A 24,001-nucleotide genomic window follows, 5' to 3' on the forward strand; every position below is an offset into this window, starting at 1 on the left:
CTTTTATCCACATTTCAAATCTAATGTTCTTCTGGAGCAGCCATGGGCAAACTACGGCCCGCGGGCCGGATCCGGCCTGTTTGAAATGAATAAAACTATTGAAAAAAAAAAGACCGTACCCTTTTATGTAATGATGTTTACTTTGAATTTATATTAGTTCACACAAACACTCCATCCATGCTTTTGTTCCGGCCCTCCGGACCAGTTTAAGAACCCATTGTGGCCCTTGAGTCAAAAAGTTTGCCCACCCCTGCCCTAGGGTGACTGAATGGAGCAGAAGACTGGAGAAAAACCAAGCCACGCTTAGAGAAAGGGAGTTACATTTTATTAGTTAAATTCTGCACAAGCCCAGAGAAAAATGTGTCTTTCAAATTCTGGGCCCCCCAACATGAAGGAAACTCTATTTATACTTTTTCCAGTCCTTTGTCTCCCAAATTTAGAATGAGACCTCCGGGCCTTCTGAGAAAGAAGGCCTGTGAGCTGGGAAGGGGCCATGACACCATATCTCAAGGCCTGGCCTGGCGCCAGCAGTGACAACTCTGTCTGGGGCATAGTTTACGGCCTCTTTGGAATGGGAGTAGTCTTATTTTCCTTATTACTTAAGCAAGCAAGCATTTACAGAAGCCAAAATAGCAGGGTTAACATTTCAAACAGCAGTTTTTATACAAGGTGGATGCTTCAGAGTGGCTGTTCAGAAGAGGGCAAGAGCTAAGGACCAGAGGACGAAGGAAGAATGGTGAGCCCCAGGACCCTCCTCACACAGGAGCAACAGGTGGGAGATGCTCAGGCCTGTCTATGTGACCGATGCCCCAATATAGGGCATTCAAGACCCAAAATGTCTGACTCCAAGGAATGATGTTGAGGTATCTTCTAGCAAATTCTGGGTCCCAGGCCCAGGAATCTGCATGCTATACGTGCTTCAGCCGATTCCCATCATATAGTGCATCTTACTCTGAGAAAAGTGACATTGGGGTGTTAGGGCAAGACCACATTCCTATAGAGTAGTGGGTCTCAACCTTCTGGCCCTTTAAATACAGTTCCTCATGTTGTGACCCAACCATAAAATTATTTTCGTTGCTACTTCATAACTGTAATGTTGCTACTGTTATGAATCATAATGTAAATATCTGATATGCAGGATGGTCTTAGGCGACCCCTGTGAAAGGTTCGTTCAACCGCCAAAGGGGTCGCAACCCACAGGTTGAGAACCGATGTTATAGAGCGAGGTGAGGGTTACCCCACGAAGGAGATGGAGTTGCCCCCTCAGTCATCCTGGGCAGGCTAGGAAGGCTGCCCCTAACAGGTGAGATGGACTGTTTCCTCCTTCTGGGCCCTCTGTTCTGGATCTCAATTCAAGGAACATAGGAGGCCTGGAAACCCCCTAGTCTGTGAGAGAAGCTGGTCTCAGAAGCAGGGAGGGGAGCTGGGGATTAGGCCTGGGAGTGTCCTGTGGCTGGTACCCCAGGAGTGTGACCAGCTATCCCAGAGGTTCCAGAAAGCTCTTGGCATCTGGACAGTGGGGTGGGGACTTAGGGACTTAAGGGACTCTTCTTCTAGGTCTACGCCTGCTCTGGGGCAGGAGGGAAGCACGGGGGAGGGAATATACCCACAGGTGAGCACCCAGCAGCAGAAGCCTTCAGAAGCGTGGTCCTGGAACATGCTGGAGGTGACTCTGGGCAACACGGACAAAAACTTCCCAGAGGCCAGAGAAGTGTGGGAGACCATGGAGGTGCCCCCACCCCCACAATCTGTGCAGAGAAGGGGCATACGGAGGAGTGCCGTCTTGTCTGTAACCACGCCGGCCGACACTGCCGAGCAAACTCGGGCTTTTGTTGCTAAGCTTTCATTTGTACCCACGACCCCAGGAGGGGCAGGTAGCATTGGGTTGTGCATATTAAACCATTTGCCTGCCTATAAACATCTATCAAAATCTGCACTCACATTACTAGGTCTTACACTTTGGGTAAAAATTAATCCTTCTCACAGCAGAATAGGCCGGCTACGGCCAAGAGCAGTGGTCCGAGAGCGGGGGTGGCTGAGAGGGAGGGCAGCCTCCACAAGGTCGGTCCGATTCCCAGCGTGTTGGATCCGCAGACACCGTCTGTGGAGACTGAGAGAAGGCGCTGCCCCTCCCCGGGGGTGAGCCTGCGGCTACGTGAACCACGATCACTGATGGGAGCATGTTGAGAGAGTAAAACAAGGTTGAGAAACACACTATAAAGTGCTTCTTTTACCGTTAACTTCTATGTTAAATTAGGAGTATATGTCTAACCTACTGTAAGTACGGTGCTACAAGCTGGTCCCCAAATCTATTATGGCTTCGCATTTCTTTAAGTCCTATCACTGACCTAGGCCTTTATCCTATGTACAGTCAACCTGGATGCCCCACATTTCTCACAGTTCTCAACAGAAGCCACGCCTTTCTTTTCTCTGCCTCTCTCGTGCTGCTGTCTCCTCCTGGAATGTCCGTGCTGTGTCCTCCGCTGACAAAATCTTGCATAGATTTCAGGTCTCTGGTCACCTACCAGGCCCTCCTCACAGTGTTTGAAGCCACTTAGAAACGGGAAGCTGTAATGGTTACCTGACTGGGACATGGGCTGCCCAGATGTTTGCTCGGCCATTCTTCTGGGCGTCTATGCGGGTTTGTGGGTGAGATTACCATTTACATCTGAGGACCGAGGGAAGCAGGGGCTCTCCCCGTGTGGTGGGCCTCATCCCCTGGTCCGGGCCTCAGTGCACAGGCAGGGGAAGGGAGAACTTACTCCCGCCACCCGACCCTCTGAGCTGGGGTGGTGGTTACCTCCTGCCCTCAGGCTGGAACTTACGCCATCAATCGGGTCTCCTGGTCCTCACGCCTTCGCACTCGGACTGGAAGCCACACGCTGGCTCTCCTGAGTCTCTTCTTGTGGACGGCAGATTGTGGGACTTCTCAGCCTCCAAAGTCACGTGAGCCAATCTTTAATAATAAGTTTATATATATATACATGTAACATACATATTAGTATATCACACATAAAATACATATGTAATACCCTGTATATATGTACACATACATTTATAATATGTGTTTAGTGTGTGTAGATATATCTATAGCTGCAGATTAAAAACATAAATGCATTATGAGGACCGGGCTCACCTTGTTACGGAGGCTCAGCAGTCCCACGACCTGCCGTCTGCAGGCTGGAGACAGACATGTGCCTCCTGTTGGGTCGGCTTCCCTGGAGAAGCCTGACTAACACAGACCCTACACCGTGTCTGCTCTCAGTCCCCAGCAGCCCCGCCTCCACCACTTCGCTGCTCCATCTGCTTAGCACGGAGCCTCCTGGTCCATAATGGCTAAGCTGCAGCCATCGGGTTTGCATTGCAAGCCGCCAGGAGGAGGAAGGGGAAAAAAGGAGAGGTGTTCCCCTTCCCTTTCGGAAGAATTCTCCCTTCTCATGCAATAAAATGCAATTTATTAAAAAAAAGAGAGAGAGAATTCTCAGAAACCCCACATGACCCTCCATTTACATGGCCAAACTTCGCTACAAGGACTGGGAAATAAGAATGTTTAGCCCAGTAGATGTGTGCACTAAAACTCTTATCACTAAAAAAGATGGGAGGCATGGCGATTAGAAGCCTCAACCACATGCTGGCAAAAAGTAGGTGCTCACGGATGGCTGCTAGATGTGTGTATTAAAGGGGGATCAGTCGTCACTGAAGGCTCATGATGCCTGATCTTGTGACATGTTGAGTGTTGTAGGTCTGGGAACATTTCTATTCATCGTACCTCCTTCCTCTGCCAAGGCAGGCTCATGATAAATTACCACGTCCCCTAAATTAACCTATATAGGTAATGTTAACCCAATTAAGATGTCAACAGGATTTTCCAAAACAAGAAAACTGATGATTAAGTTTATATTGAAATATAAACAAACTATAGTAGTAAGATAATAATAATAATAATAATAATGGAAATCTGTAATCTGTAATATAGGACATAATAAAAAGCTTTTCAAAGCAGTAGGAAGAGTCATTCTAAAAAAGTTGTTAAACAACTGGATTGCCATCTGGAGGAAAGCTGGATTCCAATTCTACCTTATTCTAGAATAAATTACAGATGGATCAAATATTTAAACATAGTAAATAAAACCACAAACTTGAAATCTTTTTTAAAACTCTGAGTGGAGAAGGCCTTTCTAAGTACAACTCAAAACCCAAAGACATAGTAGAACAAATGGATAAATTCAATTCCATAGGAATAAAAATGATTTTGTGTTTTAAAACTGTAAATAACCTCAAAAGTTAAAATACAGATAAGAAAAAGCATTTTCTGCGCATATCTTTAATCTATACAGTGCTCTCACAATCAATATGAAAAGAACAGAAAAAAGGCAAGGGATCTGAAAAGACAATTTATAGGAAAGGAAATATAAGTGTTCCTTAAACATAGGAAAAGGTATTTAACCTCATGCATAGTAAGATCAATGCAAATGGAAACTGAGGTAATAATTCAAAAACTGAGATAACCTTAGTCGGTGTGACTTAGTTGGTTTGGTATTGTCCCATGCACTGAAAGGTTGCCAGTTCAATTCCCAGGCAGGGCATATGCCTGGGTTGTGGGTTTGGTCCCTTGTAGGAGGCATGCGGGAGGCAGCCGATTGATGTTTCACTCTAACATTGATGTTTCTCTCTCTCCCTCTTCCTTCCTCTTTCTAAAAATCAATAAAAATATATATTTTTAAAAACTGAGATAGCGTGCTCGCTTTGGCAGCACATATACTAAAATTGGAACGATACAGAGATTAGCATGGCCCCTGCACAAGGATGACACACAAATTCGTGAAGCATTCCATATAAAAAAAAAGAAATAAAAACTGAGATAGCATTCTGTGTTGGCAAAGCTGTGAGGAATGGGCACTCATGCATTGCTGGAAGCAGTATAAATTGATTACATGTCTGCAGAGCAATATGGCAATATCTGTTAAATATTGAAAGCATCTAGATTCAATAGATTCCTCTTATCATAAAGATTTATATCCATACATATAAATTTCCATATGTACAAAAAGTCTGTATATCATGGCTTGTAATCAAAAATTGGGAAATGCCCCATAACTGCTAACATAGGACTGATTAAATGAATCACAGTTCCTTCTTGCAACGGAGCCCTGTGTCCTGTAAAGAGACTGAGAGAGATTTTTGGAGTACTGTTCTGGAACAATCTACAAGACATATTGCTTAAGTCAAAAAAGCACAAAAAGCATGCTATAGAAGGGTATATATGCTATGATTTGTGAAAAAAGGAGAAAGAACATATGTATGTACATTGAAAAACAAGAATCAAATGAAAGACTGTACTAACGAGAGATTCCAGTAAGTGGAGAAAGATCCAAAGGTCTGTCTCCTCAAGAAATGGTGCTGGGAGAGCTGGGAAGCCACATGTAGAAGAAGGAACTTTGATCCTTACCTCACACCATATTCAAAATCTAATTCAAAATGGATGAAAGACCTGTATGTAAGAGCCAAAACAATGAAACTTTTAGAAGAAAGTATAGGGGCAAGTCTTCATGGCCCTGGATATCAATGGTTTCTTAGCTATGACACCAAAACTATTTAGTTGCTTATGCAACTAAAGAACAAAATAAATTGGGCTCCATCAAAATTAAAAACATCTATCCTTCAAAGGATTCCATGAAGAAAGTGAAAATACAACCTACAGAATAAAAAAAAGCCATGTATCTGTTAAAGGATTTCTATCTAGCATACATAAAAAATTCTTACAACTCAATAATAAAGATTGAGTTCATGTTAAAATAGACAAAGGATTTGAATACACGTTTCTCCAAAGAAAATATATACAAATGGCCAACAAGCATATGAAAAGACTAGAGGCCCAGTGCACAAAAATCATGCGGGGGGGTCCCTTTGGCCCAGACTGCACCCTCTCATCTGGGACCCCTTGAGGGATGTCCAACTGCCACGGATCAGGCCTAAACCGACAGTTGGACATCCCTCTCACAATCCTGGACTGCTGACTCCTAATTGCTCACCTGCCTGCCTGCCTGGTAGCCCCTAACTGCCCCCCCTATCAACCTGATCACCCCTCACTGTCCTCCGCTGCTGGCCTTTGCATATTGCCCTTTTATTACATAGGATAGAGGCCTGGTGCATGGGTGGGGGCCAGTTGGTTTGCCCTGAAGGGTGTCCCGGATCAGGGTAGGGGTCCCGCTAGGGTGCTTGGCCAGCCTGGGTGAGGGGCTGATGGCTGTTTGCAGGCTGGCCACAGCCCCTTCAGGGTGGGGGTCCCGTCTTTCATCCAGCCTGCTTCTCCAGCCTTCCTAGCAGCTCTTTGACTTCACTGGTTTCTCTTCAGACAATTCCTTTATAACCCAAACCAGCCAGAGTCAGCTCTGCTGCTCACGGCTATGGCCTTGACTGAGGAACCTCCCCCCACCCCCCCAACACACACACACACAGGGGCCTCAGGATAAAGTAAACTCTTCAGCCAGGCCTCTGAAACCCTTTGTGATCAGGGCAGCAGTGAGTAGGTGATTCAAGTCCCAGACTGGAGTATGTATGCTGGGGACTGCCCACTGTCTCCTCCACGGCCCTAAGTGACCATGCCAGGTGCCCTCCTGTTATACCCTACTTCCCCTGGTAAAATGCCATGCAACTCAAGTGGCTCCTCTTGACATAATCTTTCCTCATCCCTTCTCTCCCATCCTCTAGTCCAATGGCTCTCAACCTGTGGGTCGCGATCCCTTTGGTGGTTGAACGACCCTTTTACAGGGGTCGCCTAAGACCATCCTGCATATCAGATATTTACATTATGATTCATAACAGTAGCAACATTACAGTTATGAAGTAGCAATGAAAATAACTTTATGGTTGGGTCACAACATGAGGAACTGTATTTAAAGGGCCAGAAGGTTGAGAACCACTGTTCTAGTCTCCTGCAGCCGTCACTCCCCCGAAGGCTTTGGACCTGTGTCCACGTGCCTCTGTCCTGAGAGGCCCATGCAGCCCCTCAAAGCAGCAGCAGGTCATCTTTCACATCCTGGTGCCTCCCTGCGGAGCCGAGCAAAGGAGGCTTCACACAGTGAGCCCTCAGCAAACAACCGAGGGCTGAGAAACCAGCCATCACTACTCCAGCCTACCCTTGCTTACGGGCAGTGTGGTGTTCTTGCCCAATAAAGCATGCTGGAAAGTGCTTCAGTGCCTTGGAGAAAAGTGCTCAGTACGGACTTAGTGTCTCCCTTTAGGTATCGGTTGACCTGCTGGAGAAAAGTGTCTTGGTGCAGGCGGGGCTGTTATAGGGAGGGAGCGGGAAGGCAGAACAAAGAGGCCAAGGGGAGGGGTGGGAAAGTCCTGCTCAAGTACAGTCCATTCCACTGGTCACGTGCAGTCTGGTGTGAATTGTCCTGGTTCCACGTCATCCTGGCTTTACAGCTAAAGGCCAGCAAATCTCCCGGGACAGGGACGACTGAAGGTTGGAGTCTGTATCTTCTGAAGTTAGTTCCTAGGATTCTTATAAAACACTAGTGCCCCAGTGCAAAGATTCGTGCACATTGAAAGGAAATTAATTAGAAGATGGCCAACGGGCGAGATGGGCCCTATAAACCCTGGAGCCAACCGCCCATGGTCCCTCCTCGGCCGGCCGCACCTGGGGTGGCCTGCGGCTGGAAGGGCATCTGCGGAGTGAGCGGGGTCCCTCCGGCAGGTGGGGGCCCTCAGCCAGGTGGGCGGGGATCAGGCCAAAACCAACTCTCCAATATCCCCCGAGGGGTCCCGGAGTGTGAGAGGGCACTCTGCAAAGTTGCTGTCGTACAGGTGTGGAACGCAAGCACAAGTGTGCAGTGAACCAGATTCAGGCCAACAGTGCCCCAGCAACAACATAACCCACAGCCGAAGGTGGAATCACATGGCCCCATGAGGAATCAGGCTCCTTCCTCTCTGGTTTTGGGGTGCGTCACCCAAGAACCTCTGCTGCCAAGTCACTGCAGCTCAGTAGCTCCTGCGTTGAGCATCTGCCCCCTGGTGGTCAGTGCATGTCATAGCTACCAGTCGGATGGACACTTAGCATATTAGCCATTCATATATAGATAGAATGCTCTTCATCTGCAAGCTACACAATAGTCAGACTCAACATTTACAGAAACAGTGTCAAAGGAATGGTGGGTGGGTTACAAGCCCCACTGTGACACCATTCCCCAACTTTGTTTAGCTGTCACCACTGTTGTCACCATTTTACAGACAGTGTGACTTGCTCCGAACATGAGCTGTGCCCATGCTGGACTCAGTCACAGGCAGATGGAGCCTTTGTTGTTCGAAGCACATGCCCCTTTCCTAAACAAGACAACACTGTGCATATGAGTTCGAGAAAATGCTTTACAGGCTACTCAAATAGAAGCACATGTATCATTTTATGGATGGGGCCATAGCAAAAACAAACAAAAACGGTGGGGTGTTTCCTTTGTCAGCAATGCAATGTGCACAGCCCAGGGTGGAGATTTGGAGCTGGGGTATAAAGGTTAGCCCCCACCCCACCACGGTCAGTATGGCCTGAAAATTTAACCTCCCAATTCTCAATGTTCTCATTTGTAAAACAGGGTGGTAAGACGACCTTCCTCATGGCAGTGTTCTGAGGATAAACATGAAGCAATGTGATGAGCAGGGCCCAGCTCCTGGCACACTGTTAAGCCACCGATAACTGTTGGTGATTATTATGCTTTATTGTTACGCTGAGTGTCTCGTTTTCACTCACATGACATCTGTTACCTTACTCCTCTGGAAAAACATAACTTCCGGCTTTTCTGATCCTCCCAATCAGCAGCAGCTGTTCCGTGGCCTTTCCTCGGGCCCAGCAGTTCTGAGAAAAGGACCACAGGCTGTTCCACTGGCACGTCCGCTGGAAGGAGGGCAGCAAGCAGCTCAGGAGGCGGACGATTTGTAACCCAGTTCAACTCTGGCCTCTATTGCTGAGAATCCCCTCTCATTCCGGAAGTCCCCTTGGGTGTTCAAAGAGAAAACTGTTCACATCATCTCCTCTCACTCCCCACATACAGAGAACACCCAATGAGCCCCAGTCGGATCCACATGGACCAACCTGGTCGGACACTGAGCGATCCCCAGGGCCTGGCGCTGTGTCAGGGGCTCGCTGCACTGTCCCGCTTAATGCTCAGTCAACCTGGTAACGAAGCAGTGTGGCTCCGTGGCTCAGGGTGAGGACCCCACCCACGGGACGTGACTCCCAGCTATGTGACCTAGAAAAGTCGCTCAGCCTTTCTGAGCCTCAGCATCTTAATCAGTTAACATGAAAGCAATGCATGTCTCATGGGGTATGGTAAGGATTAGAGGTGTTAGTAGATGGGAGAGACCAAGAGCAGGAACTGACACATGATAAGTACTTGATAAATATTGTTATATTGTTCTCACACCTGCTTAGTGACAGAGCACGTAAAATGGGCATATGTAGTGTTTTCTGCCCAACATGCATATTCCCATCTTCTGAAAACAACACCCCAAATTTATTTTGGGGTTTCTTCTCCATTCATCACAATAGTCTTGGATAGGCTATCAATCAAATTATTCCAATAAAAATATGAATGGCCCAAGAAATGCCAATCAGACATTCTTTCATGAAATTTGACTCTTGAAGATAGTGACAGAAGGACTAAATATGATTCTAATCATGTTCTAAGAATTAGATCCCGGAACAGCATGAAGCAGGCTCTCCATTAGTTCCTGCTGCCCAGATCCCTGGATCTACTCATGGGCTTCCCTCCACCCCACGTGCCACCTCCCAGGCTCCCATGTGCCAATTCCAGAGGTCATTTCTGTGGCTCACGATCAAAGAACTCTAAGACACCGTTCAAGAAATCTTCCCACGTCAGCAAAACCCTCTGCTCCAAATACATAACAATGAAAGAAGAAAACTTTAAAAGAGGAGCACTCTAAGATACAGTCATCTCAAAAAAAAAAAAAAATGTTTGGAGCCAGAAACAGGATAGCAATACATTGTAGATGGTGCAGAAGCCACAAGGCTGCTGAGCACGGTAGCCCAGAACAGCAGGACAGGCAATATTCCTGGGAGTTTGGCTTTTTCAGAGGAAAAGGGACCAAAACTTTCCATGTGAGGTGGAGGATGGGCTCCACTTTCTCTGCTTAAAGTCGGGTGTTGGGATTTGGATTTCCTGGTAAGAAACAGGCTGAAACAAACTCAGCTCCACTGCCTGGACCACCCATTTATTTGAGGTTCTGGATCTCAAGGGAAGGCTAAGCAGAGAACAGAATTAATCAAGGTTGCCTGCCGGCTTCTTGTCTGAGCCGAGGATTTCTCCAGCATTACCAAATAATAGGGTCTGTAAAACTCCATCACAACACTCAGTCCTAGACGGGAGCAGATGTGGCTTAGTGAAGGACAACTACAAAAATGAAAAACTGATGGTCAAGGTGGAAAAGAGAAGAGGGAAAAAACAAAGCAAAACAAGAGCTCAAAAACATTTTACTAAAAATAAACTAGCAAATTAATATTGCAAGAAATAAGGGAGATCCCAGACCAAAAAAACCCCCAAAACTGAAGGAGTTCATTACCACCAAACCAGTGGTACAAGAAATGTTAAAAAGTTTTCTTTAAGAAAAAGAAAAAATATAAAAATCTGAATAACAAAATGTCAATAACTACATACATATCAATAATTACTTCAACTGTAAATGGATTAAAAGATCCAATCAAAAGAGTGGTTGAATGGAGAAGAAAACAAGACCCATACATATCTGCCTACAAGAGACCCACTTCAGATAGAAAGACACACAGAGACTAAAAGTAAAGGGATGGAAAAAATATTTCATGCAAATAAAAATGGGGGAAAAGCTGGGGTAACAATACTTATGCCAGACAAAATAGGCTATATATCAAGAGACAAAGAAGGACCCAGTATTTCCACTTCTGAGTATTTATTCAAAGAAACCCAAGCACCAAATCAAAAAGACATATACAACCTTATGTTCATTGCAGTGTTATTACAATAGCCAAGATATGAAAGAAACCTAAGTGTCCATCAGTAGCTGAATGGATTAATGAAAATGGTGCATATATATAATGGAATATGACTCAGCCATAGAAAAAAATATTGCCATCTGCAACAACCTGTATGGACCTAGAGGGTACTGCGCTAAGTGAAATAAGTCGTCAGGCAGAGAAAGACAAATACTATATGACGTCACTTACATGTGGATTCTAAAACAAAATAAACAAACAAGTGCAACCAAAATAGACTCATAGATACAGAGAACATTTTGAAGTTTGCCAGATGGGGGTGGGGGTGGGGGGGGAAGGTAGGTAGGGTGGGTGGAAAAGGTGAAGGGATTAAGAAGTAAAATTTGTAGTTACAGAATAGTCATGGGAATTTAAAGTACAGCATAGGGAGTATAGTCAGTAATCTATATATATAAAAGCCAAGCAACCAGAACGACAGAATGACCAGAACGACCAGTCACTGTGACACACACTGCAGCAGCCCACCAACCCGAACGGGGGCCCCTCACCCCGAACCTCCAATGGCCCCTCCCCCTGGCCTGCCCTGTCCTTAATCAGCTCTCCCCAATGTATGGTGTCAGATGGGTACTAGAGTTATCAGGGTGATCACTTAGTAAGTTATATAACATCTAATCACTGGGTTGTACACCTGAAACTAATATAATATTGTATATCAACTGCAATTGAAAAATTTTTTAAAAAGTAACTAAAAAAAAGGAATTGCATCCAGTAGAGAGGGTATACTTTAGTACCTGATCTCAGAGAGACCCTAGACTTCCCTCCTTGACAACTGATCTCCTTCCTAAATAAAAGGTGGGGGGAAATGGCAAATCAGCACAAAGAATAAAAGGGGGAAATGGAAGTATACTATAATAGTAAGATAACTAAACTATGTATAATGTGTTACAATACCATATGATGGTAGATTGATGAAATAACGATTTATATGGTAAATCCTAAAGGCACTACTCAGAAAAATCAAGACAAAAACGTAGTAAGTGAATATAACTAGTAAGTGAAGATAAAATAGAATATTAAAAAATACTTAATTCAAAGTAAGGCAGCATAAGAGGAAAGGGAGAAGAATGGATTAAACAAGGGGAAATAGCAAGATGATGAGTTTGAACCTAACCACATCAATAGCCACATTAAATATGACTAGCTTACCTATAGAACTTACCTATCAACTGGCTTACCAGTGCTACCTTATAGAACTTTCTATGTTGATGAAAATGTTCTGAACCAGTTCCATCCAATACAATAGCCACTACCCAAATGTGGCTACTGAGCACTTGAAATGCGGCTGGTATAACTGAGGAACGGAATTTTCACTTTGTTTACTTTTAATTATTTTAAATTTAAATAGCTACATGTGGCTACTGGCTACTCTATTGGATGAAGATCTAAACAATCCAATGAATAGGCAGAGAAAATCAGATTAGAAAAAAATATAAAGGTCCAACTATATGCTGTCTACAAGAAAAATCACTCTAAATACATAATGATACGAGACAAGTTAAAAATAAAAGACTAGAAAATATATATCACTCACACACAAAGCAAAAGATAGCTGGAGTAGCTTTATTAGGATCACACAAAGCAGAATTCAGAAAAAGGAATATTAGCAAGAATAAAGAAAGATGCCACGACTAAGTGATCCATTGATCAAAAAGATAACAAATCTAAATGTGCAGGCATCTAAGAACAAAGCCTCAAAACAAATAAAGGAAAAACTGATAGAACTGGGAGGATTAATTAGACTGAACCATAAAACAGAAGGCTCTCTTACCCTTTGAGACAGCATGGAGGGACCTGGAGAGTATTATACTAAGTGAAATAAGTCAGTCAGAGAAAGACAAGTATCACATGATCTCTTGCATATGTGGAATCTAATAAACAAAATAAACCATTGAACAAAATAGGTCCAGAGACATAGAAGCATGGGACAGACTGTCAAATCTCAGAGGGAAGGTGGGGGAGGGAGGGTGTGTGGGTGGGAAGAGATCAACCAAAGAACTTGTCTGCATATATGCATAGCCCATGGACACAGACAATAGGATGGTGAAGGCCTGGGTGTGTGTGGCTGGATGGGGGGTGGGGTGGAGGAGGGTTAGAAGAAGTCAATGAGGGGAAAAGGGGACATATGTAATACTTTCAACAATAAAGATTTTTAAAATAAAATTTAAATGAAAAAAATAGACTGAACCATAATTATATTTGGACATGCTGACACTCATTCTTAGTTGAATAGACCCAAAAAATCAGTAAGAATTTGTCTTAAACAGCATTATCACCCAACCTGTCCTAATTGGTATTTGTGAAAAAGTCCACACAACAGCAAAATAAACATTCAAGTTTACAGGGAACATCACCAAGATAGACTACATTTGACGAATGGAACAAATCTCAGTAAATTTGAAAAGGATGGAAATAGAGACATGTTCTCTAATCAAAACAGAACTAAACTAAATACCAATAACAGAAAGATATGAAAAAAGACCCAAATATTTGGAAATTAAACCATACTAGTATGTTCCTAAATAACTATGGGTCAAATAAGAAATCACAAGGGAAATTAGAGAATATTTTGCACGAAATGAAAATGAAAATGCAATGTATTAAGATTTGTGGGTTGTAATGAAAGCATTCCTTAGAGGGAAGTGTATATAATTAAATATTTATATTAGAAAACAATAAAGGTCTAAATATCAGTGATCCAAACATCTACCTGAAGAAACTTTTAAAAAGAGCAAATTAATCTTAAAATAAGAAAATAAAGATGAGAACAGACATCAATGACATAGAAAATGGAAAAAAAATAGAGAAAAGTAAATAAAACCAAATAAGTTTCTTTGAAAAATTTTTTTAATTGAACAACTTTAGTCAGAATTATTGGGGGCGGGAGGGGGGAAAGAAAACACAAATTGCCATAATCAGGAAATTTGAAGACAATACTTCAGAGGCTACAAATGTTATAAGAATAAAGGCAATACTGTGGACAATCTTTTATTGTAGTATAACACACATAAAACTATCTTGACCTTTTTTAAGTGTACAGTTCTGTGGTATTACATTTGTAATATTGTACATCACTACCATCCAGCTACAAAATCTTTTCATCTTGCAAAACTGAAACTATACCCATTAAACAATAACATTGCATCCCCCCCCTCCCTCTGCACCCTGGGCAACCACCATTCTACTTCTGTCTCTATTATTTCAACTGCTCTAAGTACCTCATAAGTGGAATCATACAGTATTTATATTGTTGTGAATGGTTTATTTTACTTAGCATAATGTCCTCAAGGTTCACATTAAAACATACATCAGAATTTCCTTCCTTTTTAAGGTTGAATGTTCCCTTGCATTTATAGACTGCATTTTTCTTATTCATTCACCCATTAATGGACACTTGGGTTGCTGTCACATTTTAGCTGTTATAAATAGTGCTCCATCCCAGCTGGTTTGGCTCAGTGGATAGACCATTGGCCTGTAGACTAAAGGGTCCCGGGTTCAATTCCAGTCAAGGGCATATGCCCAGATTGGGAGCTCAGTCCTCAGTAGGGGGTGTGCAGGAGGCAGCTGATCAATGATTCTCTCTCATTATTGATGTTTCTATCTCTCTCTCCCTCTCCCTTCCTCTCTGAAATCAATAAAATATATTTTAAAAATTAATAAATAAATAATGCTCCTACAAAAATGAGTATACAAATATCTCTTTGACACCCACATGTCTATTGTTTTGCATATATACCCAGAAATGGAATTGCTGGTTAATTCTATTTTTAATTTTCTGAAGAACTGACATACTGCTTTCCACAGTGGCTGTACCATTTTACAATTCCCATAAGAAGTGCACAAAAGTTCCCATTTCTCCACATTCCCATCAAAATTTGTCGTTTATTTTTTATTTTATTTTTATAGTAGCCACCCTAATGAGTGTGAGATGGAATGTCTTGAATTTTGACTTGCATTTCCAATGCAATTTTATGTTACAAAATTCAACATCTTAGTGAAATGGGCCAATTCTTTGAAAGATTGTATTACTTCAGTAGGGCTGACATCACAAAGCACCACAAACAAGTTGGCTTAATCAATAGAATTTTTCCCCTCACAATTCTGTAAGCTAGAATCTGAGGTCACGGTGTGGACAAGGTTGATTTCTTGAGGCCTCTTCCTGTCCTGTAGCTGACCAACTTCTTCCTGTGTCTTCATATACTCTTTCTGTGTGCATGCCCGTGTCCTCATCTCCTCTTTTTAGAAGGGCACCAGTCTTATTGGATTAGGACCCAATCTCTGAACTCAGTCACATTATGAAGAACTGAGGGTTAGGACTTCAACATTAGAATTTGGGGGGGAGAATATTCAGCCCATAACAGATACAAACTACCAAGAGAAAGTAGGTACAATATCTAGCCCTGAATTTATTACAGAAATTGAATTCATAGTTTAAAACCTTCCCATAAAGAAAACTCCGAGACCACATATCTTCACTGGTTAACTCTACCAAACATTAAAAAAAAAAAAAAGTAGTACCATGACTACACAAACTCCTCCAGAAAATGGAGATGGTGGAACACTTCTCAACTGATAATAAAAACTTAACAAGAAAAAACGCTACAGAACAATATCCCTCATGCCTAGAAGCAAAAATCTTAACAAATTAAGTCCATCAATATACAATTGGATAACACATCATGACCAAGTGGGTTTATCCTAGGAATGCAGAGTTGGCTTAATATTCAAAAGTTAAGCAATATAATCTATCACATTAATAGACTAAGAAAACTATATAATCATATCAATATCTTTGATGTTATATAATTTACTACATATACAGAAGGTGTCAAATTTATTCAATGAATAAAAGATAGTCTTTTCAATATATGGTATGGGATCAATTTGGTGTCATATGGAAAATAACTCAAAGTTATTTTACTCGAGAGTTAGAACTATAAACTAGTAAAGAGCAGAAAATACAGGAGAAAATCTTTGTAACATTAGGTTAAGCAACAATTTTTATAATACTTTTACTGATTTTTAGAGAGGAAAGGAGAGGGAGAGTGAGAAACATCGATCAGCTGCCTCCTCCATGCTCCCTACCAGGATTGAGCCCACAACCCAGGCATGTATCCTGACTGGATATTGAACTGGCAATCTTTCAGTGCATGGGTAGATGTCCAACCAACTGAACCACGTTGGCCAGGACAAGCAACAATTTTTTGCTTAGGATACAAAAAAATGCAAACTATTAAAAATGATGACTTGGACTTCATTAAAATAAAAACCTTTTTGCTCTTAGAGAAAATTAAAATATAAGCTACAGACAATATTTATAAAACATATCTAATATAATAATAGAGGAATATGCAAATTAGCCAGGATGCCATAACATCATGACCTATCTACAAGCAGTGGAGAGCTACAGGAGGGTGGGGCAGTGGGCGGAGAGCTACAGGAGGGCGGGGCAGTGAGCTACCAGTGGTAGAGAGCTACCAGTGGCAGTGGGCGGGGTGGTCAGCTGAGGCAAGCAGCAGCGATCTACTCTCACAGGGATTCGTGCACAGGGCTACTAGTATCTAATAAAATATTTGTATCCACATTATATAAGGAGCTCTATTAACTCAGTAACAGGGAGCAAACAATTCAGTTTTAATTAAACTTTTTTATTTGACTTAATTGTATATTTGCATGCAATTGTAAGAACTATATCCCACATGGCCTTATCCAGTTTCCCCGAATGACAATGTCTATAAAACTATATTACAAGGTCAAGCCAGGATGTTCACAGGGGTACAGTCAAAAGAGAACATTTCCATCGCAAGAATCCTGTTTTCTCCTCCTGGGACCCTGTTAAGATGCATTCAGAATCATGGGATCGATGTTTATTCCATGTCGCCTTAAACAAATTCAAAAAGTACATTTTTGCCCTTTGTTCTACTTTCTTAGAAGAATTCCCAGGCTTTGTGTCCAAACTTATTACTTTACATTTCAGCAGTGTCCATTCGGCTATTCAGCCCATTTTTGAGGTTTTATATAAGCAATATTTGGTATTTTTTAAATATCTGATTTTTATTTTATTTTATTGTTTAAAGTATTACAGATAGTAGTACATATGTCTTTTTTTCCCCCCATTGACCTTCCCCTGGCCTCCCCTACCCCCTGGCACATGCCCTCCCCCCCCCCCTCCAGTGTCTTGTATCCATTGATTATGCTTATATGCATGCATACAAGTCCTTTGGTTGATCTCTTACCTCCTCCTGTCCTCCCTGCAACACTGATTTTTTTAGTTTGTTACTGTATCACAGTAGCAATAGTCTCCTTGCCCTCTTAAAGTTATTCGTTTAAAGTCTTTGTTTGGCCCATGAGCTCCATTTTACATCCAGTGTCAGTTCTTACATTTGTAGTTTGCAGCTTTTTTCATGTGGTTGGTTTTCCTGTTGGATCACAGCAGATGGTCCCAAGCAGTCATTTGCAGCCTTCCTGCATGTGCGAGTGAAGAGGCAGTGTGTGCCTAGGACAGGAGGTGCCCACCTCCCACTGCAGGGCATGAGGGTGCCCTGCGCAGCCCAGACGCCTGTGTCCCACCCACTGCACAGCCCAACAGCAGGGAGAGCCCAGATGGCTGGATCTCCATGGCCAAGGATGCACGATACAGAAAAAGCTTGCTTCCCAAGGTAAGCAGTGTGGGCTTAGGGACAGAGGTCAAGGTCAGCTGGCAAGTGACCCTAGACAAATAACTTCATGTGAACCTTAATTTCCTCATCTGAAAAAATGGGGATATTCCCAGCATGCAAAGCCACAGTGAAGGTTAAATATTATTTTGTAACTAGAGGCCCGGTGCACGAATTTATGCACCAGTGGGGTCCTTTGGCCTGGCCTGCGGGATCGGGCCAAACATCCCCCAAGGGGTCGCAGATTTTGAGAGGTCTCAGGCCAGGCCGAGGGACCCTACCAGTGCATGATTGGGGTTGGGGAAGGACATGGGAGTTTGGCCAGCTGGGGAGGGACTATGGGAGGGCTCCAGGGCATATCCGGCCCATCTTGCTCAGTCCCAATTGGCCAGACCCCAGCAGCAAGCTAACCTATGGGTCAGAGCATCTGCCCCCCTGGTGGTCAGTGCATGTCATAGTGAGTGGTTGAGCGGCCTTAGCATATTATTAGCATATTATGCTTTGATTGGCTGAACGGACGACTGGACAACTGGACACTTAGCATATTGGGCTTTTATTATATAGGATATCTGCAAGATGCCCAGCAGAGGACCCAGGACACAACGAACACACTATAGGCAGCTGTAATTACTTTTACTTTGTCACTTACACACTCCTGCCCTGTGACTCAAAGTGTACTCCAGCAAGCTGTGCTTGAGACTAATGGACAGTAACACTCTATTCTCCAACTTTAGACTGAGTTTTCTCTAGGTTGCCTCACCATGGCCAGTATTTCTGGGTCTGCTCCGTGGAAGGCTCATGTCTCCTGTATTCTCCTGTAAGACTCTTCTTCCTTCAAACAACAGCTCCTCCTGCTCCCACAGCCCTCTGCAGTAACGTGTAACTCAGTGAATAAACTGTTTGCAGGTCTCCCAGCTGGACGCCTGACCCAGAAGAACCAGTGGCAGGCAGGTGCGCCTCTTCATCCGGGCCCAGCATCTAGCACCAAGGAGGCGCTCTGAGACGGGCATAGGTACATAAATGATTTGCAGAAAACAAACCATCCCTCCTGTGCCACTGCTCCCCCAGCAAAACCAACAGAAGGCTGAAGGGTGGAGATACCAACAGATCTGCAAGCTCAGTGGAGGGCTAGTTTACCCTCCACAGGTTAGCTTTTCCTCTTCCCATCTCATGCCTTCTCTAAACCATCTGACTATCCCCTCGATTTTACAACAGGAAATGAAAACAGACAATCTCTCTCAAGCATTTTTTATTTCTGTCATTGGCGTTCTGGTTTGGTACACATGCGCTGTGGCTGTATCTCACACTCATCACGACACACTCCATAAATCAGCGCAAGATAAATCACCAGGCACGGTTCTGCTTCACCTGGTTGTCACACTGAAGTCTCTATTTCTAAGAGCACAAAAGATAGCAGTCCTTGAATCTACAGATGAACAAGGACAGGGTGAGTGGCAGCCAGATCTACCAGGAAGCGGGAGACCAAAGTCAGGCTCCGGGGTGGCTGTCTGCAGACAGAGGTGGGAAAAGCTACACAAAATCTCCAGAAAGGCCAGGGCACTCCCGACTGCATCCCACCTGTCACCTCCTCTGCTTTCTCAGTCCTAACAGATTCTGGAATAAACACGAAGGCCCACAGAGGCATAAGACCAAAGCCAGTGGTGCCTGCTCTACGGCCTCGATCGCTGCGTGAGTGTATTTTACCCTGGGGCCTGAAGGACCCCCCCCCCCAGCCCCAGCCAGCCCCATGGGAAGACCCAGGCAGGCCCTTCCCAGCGCTAAAATGTCTTGCCCTCAAAGGCCTTCAGATTGAAGGCAGTATCCAGAAACTTCTTCAGAGACACCAGGTGAGCGTTCCTGTTTCCCGTGGCCGGTGCAGCCGCTGGGTCACGGCCAACATACCTAGGGGAGGAGAGACAGTGAGGGGAGGGCTGGCCTGGCCTGGCCACTAGCCCAGGGCTGTACGGAGCCTGATCCCTCTCGTCCTGCTATAGAGATGAAGAGCCCAAGGCACCATGAGGCAAAGTTACTGGCCTAAGGCCAAAGGCGGGAGAGCTGAGAGCGTGGGAGGTGGCCTAGGTCAGTTCGCCCCCCAGATGGTCAGTTCTGACTGCAAAAGGTTTTGCTCCATGAGGTGGTGCTGATGGGGGGTCCCTGATGGGGAAGCTGACCTGTCCCCAGCAGTCACAGAGCCAGCAGGTACTATGGTTCCCAATGTGGCCAGAGAAGGGCAGTGGCCAGTTCTCGGTGACACACCAAACGGGCCAGGCAAAGCCAGGACGGGGCCTCGGCCCCCACCCCGCAGGCCCCGCAGTGAAGGGTAGGTGGCTGGCTTCCCTGCACCCAGCCTTGTACCATATGGGCCGTGTCCGTTTCAGGATGGTCATGAAGCGTGGATTGATGTAGTCATAGTAGCCCATGTTCTTGTGCTCCTCCTGGCACCACACCAGCTCTGCACCTGGGTACTTTTCCGCCTCTCTCTTGATCAGGTCGAAGGGGAATGGGGAGATCTGGGGCAGACAGGAAGAAAGGGCAGCATAGCCCGGGGGAACGAGACAACACAGCTCCCTCGGGCCCAGATCTGACCGGGCCAGGCACACTGCCCAGGGGGCTGGCTATTTGACCTCGTCCATCTCTCCAAGCAGGCGTACCTGCTCCAGGCGCGTAATGGCCACTTGGTCATCCAGGCACTGGTTGCTCCGCTCCTTCACCAGGTCGTAGTACACCTTTCCCGTGCAGAAGATGAGCCGCCGAACATGCTCCGGAGCCCGAGCTGCGACCCCATCCTCAGGAATGACCCGCTGGAAGCTGGTCCCTGGAGGCCGACAGGGCATGGAAGAGGCATCACCTCCTGAAGGGGCTGGAGCAGCAGGGGAACCAGGCCCGTGGCCCCCGCACCCGCAGGCTCCCTTTGGCCATTAAGACTAGCCCAGGTTTAGATCTGCGGCTGCACTGGGTACCTCTTGAGCCAAATGATGGAGAAGATGACAAATGAAACCTGAGATGTCCCAGGGAAAGAAGTGGAGCTGGGAGCCAGAGCCAAGGGCAGAGCCCGGGAGCATCACCGTTCAGGGGCAAGCGGGGTCCAAGGGGAAAGCCCCTGGCGGGGAAATGAAGGTAATGTCGTGCCCCCCTCATGAGCTCAGTCCCTGAAGCGGAGCTGCTCCCCATCCAGTCCCACCCATCGCTGTGTGCACTGTAGTTACCCATCACCAAGCTAAGGGTGAGCAGATGTCTCCAGAGACCACCACACATCCCTCCGTCCCTTAGCCCCGCAACCAAGCCCCCAAGTCCTAAGTGCTGTCCGTCTTCCTTCCTGAGCTCACATCACGTACCCAGCAGTAGGCCAAGCACGCTGCAAAGATCTCTGGGAAAGCTGCCGGGTCCTGGTGTCCCAGGGAGCACAGTGAGCAGAGAGGGAACAGGCTGCCAGGTCCCACCAGAGAAGAGCCAGCACCGGGCGTCAGCCCAGGCGGCCCAGCCCAAGGCCAGAGCTCGGAACTGCGGCTCAGACCTGCCCACACCACAGGGACACCCAAACCCACGCTGCCCACGCTGTGGAGACCCTTCCTGGCCAGACCACTTTCCGGGCAGCTCTACTCTGCCAGCCTCAGGGCCCCACGCCTGCGCTCCCTGGCCCTCCACTGGCTCACATCTCAATTCCGACATTTGGTCCTTCAGGCGCTTTATTAGGCTGACCCCTGACTCCAGGTAATGAGGCTGAGAGCTCTGCAGGGGACACTGTGTCCCCAGGGACAGTCATGTTTGGCTCATGAGTGGGGAAAACGTATTAATGAATCAGTGATACTTACTTTCCTGCAAACGAGGCAGACCTCTACCCGGCCTCCTGCCTCTCAGCACCCCCAGCACAGCCAGGCCAGCCTGCTGGGACCAGTGCACCCCTGTCCCTGGTGCTGAGTCCAGTCCAGCTGGCCGCCCGCCAACCTCCCCATCCAGCCACGGGTGGGGACCAAGCGGGAGTTGCTGCAGAGCTCACAGAGCCACAGAGTGCGTGAGCACAGAGTCCCAGGAGCAGAGGCCACACCCGGGCCCCAGCCTCCCCTCGCTGCCCAGCAAGCCCAGGCACCTACCAGATACCATTTGGTCAAAGCTGGACTTGGCCTTTGGGTGCCTCAGCAGGGATTTGGGAGTGAAGATGATCAGCTGGAAGGGAAACACGTTCCGAGCTGCCAGCTGCCCCCGGGACAGGTTCCAGGCCTGCCCCGCATGGCTGCGGCCGCGACCAGGGCAGGCGGCTCACCGGCTTGCGGAAGGGCAGCAGGATCTGCCGGCGCAGCACGTGGAAGTAGTTGGCCGGCGTGGAGCAGTTGACCACGATCCAGTTGCAGTCGTAGAGCTGCCTCACCTCGAAGTCCTCCGAGAACGCCTGGGGGGACAGGGTGTGGCTGGGAGGTTGCCCCTGGTGCCCAGGCCCTGACCCAGGGGAAGGCAGGTGCACTCACGGGGTAGGCATCCGAGTCATCATTGCTCATCTGCAGGAACCTCTCAGGCCTCGCCGAGGAGTGCTCCGGCCCCTAAAAGCAAATGCCAGGCGTCCAGGTTGGCCGAGGGGAGGGGACATCACACAGGACAGAAGCCTGGCTGTGCAGGGACCGGGTCTCAGGAAAGAGAGTGGAAGGCCCTGGGAGAAGGTGTCCTCACTCTGGAGCCCAGACCACAGGAAAGACCAGGAAGCGGGAGCGGGGTCGGGAAGGCATCCTCAGAGGGGCCCAGGGAGCCAGCACGTGTGGGTGGGTGTGAGGGCCTGGCCGAGGCCTGTCCCCAGCACATCCGACCCAGGCACAGCTCCGCGGCCCACACGTTAGGCACTGGCCCTGAAAGGAGCCCCATGATGTAGACACTTGTTTCCTCACTTTAAAGAGATTAAGAAACAACCCCAAGATCCGTCAGCCAGGACAGATGTGACCCAGAGCTGACTCCCCGCCCACCTGGGCCCAGGGGCTGCTCTGCTTCACGAGAGCAGACAGCTCAGGGACCTCCAAACTCGCTCCCATGCAACAGGGGTGACCTGCCCATGGCCGCCACCCACCCCTCCCTTAGTGGGGACTCAGCAAGGACCCAGTGCCACAGGCTCCAGCCAGGCCACCCCAACCCCTCTCCCCCCAACCCAGCCTGGCTCAAGCTCCGCCAGGAAGAAGCCCTGGCAGCTGGTGACCCTGCGCAGGCCACGCCCCTCCTCCCCTCAGGTGTGAAATGGAAACAGGACTGAGGCAGGTCCTAGTGAGGACTCGGCCGGGTTTACACGGCATGAAAGTGCTCAGCACAGTGAGGCCTGGCTCTACACAGCCACGCGACGGTGCCAGTAGTGACCAGCTCCTTACTGGATCCGAGCCGAGCGGGCCCTCGGGGATATCCCCTGCAGCCCGGCCCGCCCTGCTCAGCACCCCACTGCTCAGCCTGCACGTCTGCCCACCTCCCCTGGGAAGAGACCGGAAGGCAAGCAATGCTGCACAGATCGGGTTCAAGTCCAAGCTACTAGCTGAGTGACCTTGGACAAGCTAGTCCACACCTTTGTGCCTCAGTTTATCTGAAAAATGGGAACAGGACTCACTTCATTACATTGTTGGAATGAAAGGTTGTGAGACTGGAAGGGTTAATACACAGAGAGGGTTTGAAACAGTCTGGCATGTAGCAGGCTCAGAGGTGTCAGTTACTTCTACCGCTAGTGACTAGTGTCATCATTTCAGCCGCAGCCACCCAGACCTATGCAGCCCCCCCTAAGGAGACCCCGTGTTCCATGGGCCCAGAAGGTGCATAGGTGCATACGCTCCAACCCTGCATGTGGCCAAGGCCCGCCCCCCCAGCCCCCGCAGGCCTGCCAGAGCCCCGGCCCCAGCAGCACTCACCATGCCCTCCATGCCGTGGGGCAGCAGAAGCACGATGCCATTGTGTCGAACCCACTTGGCCTGGCCGGTGCTGATGAACTGGTCGATGATGCACTGGGCCGTGTTGTGAAAGTCGCCAAACTGAGCCTCCCAGAGGACCAGGGCATTGGGGCTGGCCATGGCATAGCCCAGCTCAAAGCCTACACGGAAGAAACCAGGACAGCTTGCCACACTGTCCTGTGCCAGTGGCTTGTCAAGCCCAGCCCTTTCTCACACACCCTCCCTGCCCCAACCACCCCTCCCGCCAGGCCAGGGGGAGCAGACTCCTTGGGGCCCACGATCTTGCGTCCTGGGAACTGAGGACACGCGAGAGGCGACCTCAGCCGGAGCTGCACGTGGCTAGCTCAGCCTCATCGAGCCAAGTCCAAAGATTCCCTGGGGAGGCAGCAGGGGGCATCTAA

General features: G+C 47.0%; 1 protein-coding gene and 1 long non-coding RNA gene across 4 annotated transcripts in view; both read right to left on the minus strand.

The window, feature by feature from the left end:
• Positions 1-16,670: 16,670 nt before the first annotated feature.
• On the minus strand, positions 16,671-17,901 carry LOC107182045. Its single transcript, XR_001512761.1, has 2 exons — positions 17,420-17,901; positions 16,671-16,919 (listed from the first exon to the last, which is right to left on the minus strand). It is a non-coding gene; the product is annotated as an uncharacterized LOC107182045 (long non-coding RNA).
• Positions 17,902-18,228: 327 nt separating this feature from the next.
• The window catches only part of OGDHL (oxoglutarate dehydrogenase-like), a 29,484-nt gene continuing 23,711 nt past the window's right edge, over positions 18,229-24,001 (minus strand). For all 3 annotated transcript variants that reach the window (XM_015559664.1, XM_006757134.2, XM_006757136.2), the window contains 6 exons: positions 22,158-22,229; positions 21,956-22,081; positions 21,786-21,858; positions 20,346-20,509; positions 20,050-20,204; positions 18,229-19,596 (listed from right to left, as the gene is read on the minus strand). In XM_015559664.1, coding sequence (XP_015415150.1) covers positions 19,473-19,596; positions 20,050-20,204; positions 20,346-20,509; positions 21,786-21,858; positions 21,956-22,081; positions 22,158-22,229 — 714 coding nt within the window. In that variant the 3' untranslated portion in view covers positions 18,229-19,472. The remainder of the gene's footprint in view (positions 19,597-20,049; positions 20,205-20,345; positions 20,510-21,785; positions 21,859-21,955; positions 22,082-22,157; positions 22,230-24,001) is intronic.

The sequence above is a fragment of the Myotis davidii genome, unplaced genomic scaffold (assembly GCF_000327345.1).
Source record: "Myotis davidii unplaced genomic scaffold, ASM32734v1 scaffold854, whole genome shotgun sequence".
Classification (NCBI taxonomy): domain Eukaryota; kingdom Metazoa; phylum Chordata; class Mammalia; order Chiroptera; family Vespertilionidae; genus Myotis; species Myotis davidii.